The sequence below is a fragment of the Bactrocera dorsalis genome, chromosome 5, assembly GCF_023373825.1.
Source record: "Bactrocera dorsalis isolate Fly_Bdor chromosome 5, ASM2337382v1, whole genome shotgun sequence".
NCBI classification, from domain to species: Eukaryota; Metazoa; Arthropoda; class Insecta; order Diptera; family Tephritidae; genus Bactrocera; species Bactrocera dorsalis.
Window position 1 is genome coordinate 20,472,147 of NC_064307.1, and position 3,518 is coordinate 20,475,664.

At 40.3% G+C, this 3,518-nt stretch overlaps 1 protein-coding gene across 1 annotated transcript; it reads left to right on the top strand.

Moving 5' to 3' along the window:
* The first annotated feature begins 619 nt into the window (after positions 1-619).
* Positions 620-2,324, top strand: LOC105230121 (ionotropic receptor 21a-like). Its single transcript, XM_029551873.2, has one exon. The coding sequence runs from the start codon at positions 644-646 to the stop codon at positions 2,006-2,008; it is 1,365 nt and encodes a 454-aa protein (XP_029407733.2). The 5' UTR covers positions 620-643; the 3' UTR covers positions 2,009-2,324.
* The last annotated feature ends 1,194 nt before the right edge of the window (positions 2,325-3,518 follow it).

Sequence of the window (3,518 nt, forward strand, 5' to 3'; positions counted from 1 at the left end):
TTGCAATTTCCAAATCTTATCCGTGCTTTCATTGCAAAGATCGTCAATGATTTCTATCGCACCGATCTCGGCATTGGGACTGACAGCGTGTCTCTAGGCCGACTCGTAGGTCACAGAACTTTCTCTGTGCCAGTGGAAGAACAAACGTACATATGTATACGCCTGGCTAGCGGGTAACAGAAATGGCCAAGTATTTACTGGCAGTGGATGAGGTTTTCTTTTTGAAATAGGAGTATAAATATTCACTTGACTTACCCCTTAGATCCCCACATAATATAACATGATATTTTTGTTTATGAAGAAGTCGAATAGATCTAGAGTTAAACCTCAGAATTCATTCTGAAATAAAGAAAGTTCTTAGATCAAGAAGAGGTTCTAGGTCGTATGAGAATTCTCATGTACTTGTGATTTTTGAACCATTCCACGTTATCACTTGTGAAAAAATAGAATTTTTGCACCCACCCAAACCTGAATTTTTGTAATTATTGTCATATTTCACTCGTATATCCTTCTCTTCTCGCTCAGCAACATTTTGCCGTACAAAAAGGAGCATTTCAGCAGCAACGCAGGCTACTATGTCATTATCTTAGAACAAATTAAGGAAAAGTATGTCGCCTGGCATATAAAGAAAATTCTAGAAAAAATGTTCTCACGCAACATTATCGATGTAATCATTATAACGCCGCACAACGAAGCGAAAGGCTACTCAGTGTACTCTTTCGAAGTGTTCAGTAAAGAGCAGTGCCGCGTTGTAAAGCCGACCATTGTAAATCGTTTCATAAATGGACGTTTCAATAAAGCCGAACTCTTTCCAAATAAATTGACGAACCTTCATAACTGCAGCCTACGTGTCTTATCGCGTAATGTGCCGCCATTTTTCACATACCAAAATGATACTAATAGCGGTACGCTAATAATGAAAGGTGTCGAAGCGAAACTCTTGAACGCCCTTGCCGAGCATTTGAATTTTCGCATAGAACCGATTATAAGTCCTGCCTATGATTGTGGTGATGTTTATCCCAACGGTACAATGACGGGTCCCTACTATCTATTGGATCAAAATCATGTTGACGTGCTTATGGGTTACTTCTTTTATGCTGCACATCGCATAAACTTCTTGGAGGAGGGTCTATCGTATTTCAGCACCGCTTTGGTTGTTATTGTTAAGCGACATCCGCCACCACCCGACCACATGTGGATGCTGGATCCCTTCCAGTTGAATACTTGGCTAGCGCTGCTGCTGATGATTGCCACCGTCATTTTATTTCTGTGTGTCTTACACTTGCGTTATCAGTACGGCAATTGGTTGGACATCATTGGCAGCATTTTCGGCGAACCTCGTGCAGTTTTAACCAGAAATTACTTGGTACGCTTCGGCATTACTTTCTGGTACGTCGGTTTTGTATTTATCAGTAGCGCATATCAAGCAAAATTGTTCGTTTCGTACAATCGCCCATCACCAGGCTTGCCACACACCATAAACGACTTACAGCGCAATAATTATACATTTCTGGTGCACGACACTATGAATCTGACATATTGGCTGCCTGACATGCGGATACCCAAAAACCGCATAAAATGGCTTAATTCTTCAGATGTGAGTTCGATCTTTGAGGAGCTTATGAACTCGACTGGCAATGTGGCAACACTGGCGACTATTGCGCGTATGCATTACTTTGAACGCAAGCGCCAGATAATTGGCGTTTTCGATCAGGTTCCCGAAACGGTGCAACTACCGGAGATTTGTGCCTACTTTCAGCATCATTCGTATCTCGTAAAGCCCTTCAACAACGTCATTGCGATGGTACGCAGTAGTGGCTTAATCTCGCGTTGGTATGGCAATGCTTTAACGGATTCCAATGGACCGTTGAAAATACAGCGTGGCGGTAAACCTAAAAGTTTAGATTTGGAAAAATTCGGTATTGTTTTCTATTTACTTTTCGTCGGTGAATTTATTGCTTTTATTGTATTTATCTTGGAAATAATAATTGCACGTTATAAGAAATAAATTTGTCTATTATAAATATGTATTTCATATATTATTGATGTATTGAACAAATAAATATATAAATGTTATCGCTTGTCTATATACTTTTTCATTTTCTTTATTTAGGGGTGGTATGGGCTTAGGGGTTTCAAAAAGTCTCTAGAATATTTTCCTAAAGTTTTAAATTGATCCGAATAATACATAGTTTCGGAGATACAGCTTTGAGAACTTGTGCATTCGAGCATAGCTAGGCTAAGTGCGCCGTCTTTAAACGCGTTTTTCTCGAAACTGTGTTTTTGAAGTCGTTTGGCAGATTTCTCGAGAGATACACAACCGATCTTCAGGAAATTTTCAAAGGTCTTTAAAATATAATTCTTAAAGACTTGGATAATGGACTTTTTTTGATTACAACTATTTGGATAGATAAGTGATCCTGTAAGGAGATATCCTGCCAACGCGGGCGCATCTTTTTTCCGAGGGGTCACCGGAAATGGCGTCACAATGGCTGAGTTGAAAATATTTCTTCCAAAAATTTCGGAATTTCTTTGTTAATAGTGTATGTTTGTAACAATAAAAAAATCGAATAAAATATTTAACTACCTAAAAAACTTGTTTATTCCTACACCCAATGTTAGACGACATAAAATGAAGACACATAGCAAAAAAAAAAACCATTTACAGTCCGGATTGTATAAATAAAATATAAGGTTGTCAAATATCTCCCTTCCGCTTTTTTGCTCTTTATTCAATGCTTTATAAAAAGTGTTATAGTGATCGGATTTAGTTCAAATATGCGCCGTTTCGTTCGATGGTCTATTTCCATCTAGACGGCAACTTCATAATACATAATACCCCCTCGTACAACAACAAGGGCATTCGCCATGGACAGGAACAGGTGGTAATCACTTGGCGTTATGTTTGGGTTATATGGTGGATGCAAACTCCTCCCAAGCGAACTCCCGTAACTTCTGACGAATCATCAACGAAGTTTATGGTCTGGTGTTGTCCTGGTGGAACACTGCACCCTTCCTGTTGGCCAATTATGGACGCTTCTGGTCGATCGCCAGCTTCATGCGGTCCTGTTGTTCGCAGTAAATGATAGAATTAAGCGTCTGGCCATATGAGAGCAGATCATAGTCGATGATTCCCTTCCAATCCCATGAAACACATAACAAAACCGTCCTGGCCATCAATCCCGGCTTGGCCACTGTTTGGGACGATTCACCGGCCTTCGACCGTGACCGTTTTCGCTTGATATTGTATTATGTGATCCATTTTTCGTTCCCAATCACCGTCCGCTTTAAAAATGGCTCGAGTTCGTTTCATTTCAGCAGCATATCGTAGGCGTTGATTCGGTCTAGAAGGTTTTTTGCGTCAAATCATGCGGCACCCCAACATCAAGCTTTTTTGTGTATCCAGCCTTCTGCAGATGGTTTAAAATGGTTTGGTGACAACTCCCATCTTCTGGGCGATGTTTTCCATGATTTGATCGGTATTCGTCGTCACAGGTCTTCCGCTGGCTGGCTTATCC

What these genes read in the sequence shown, in the direction of transcription:
- LOC105230121 (XM_029551873.2), top strand. Translation starts at nt 644, where the DNA reads ATGTTCTCACGCAACATTATCGATGTAATCATTATAACGCCGCACAAC.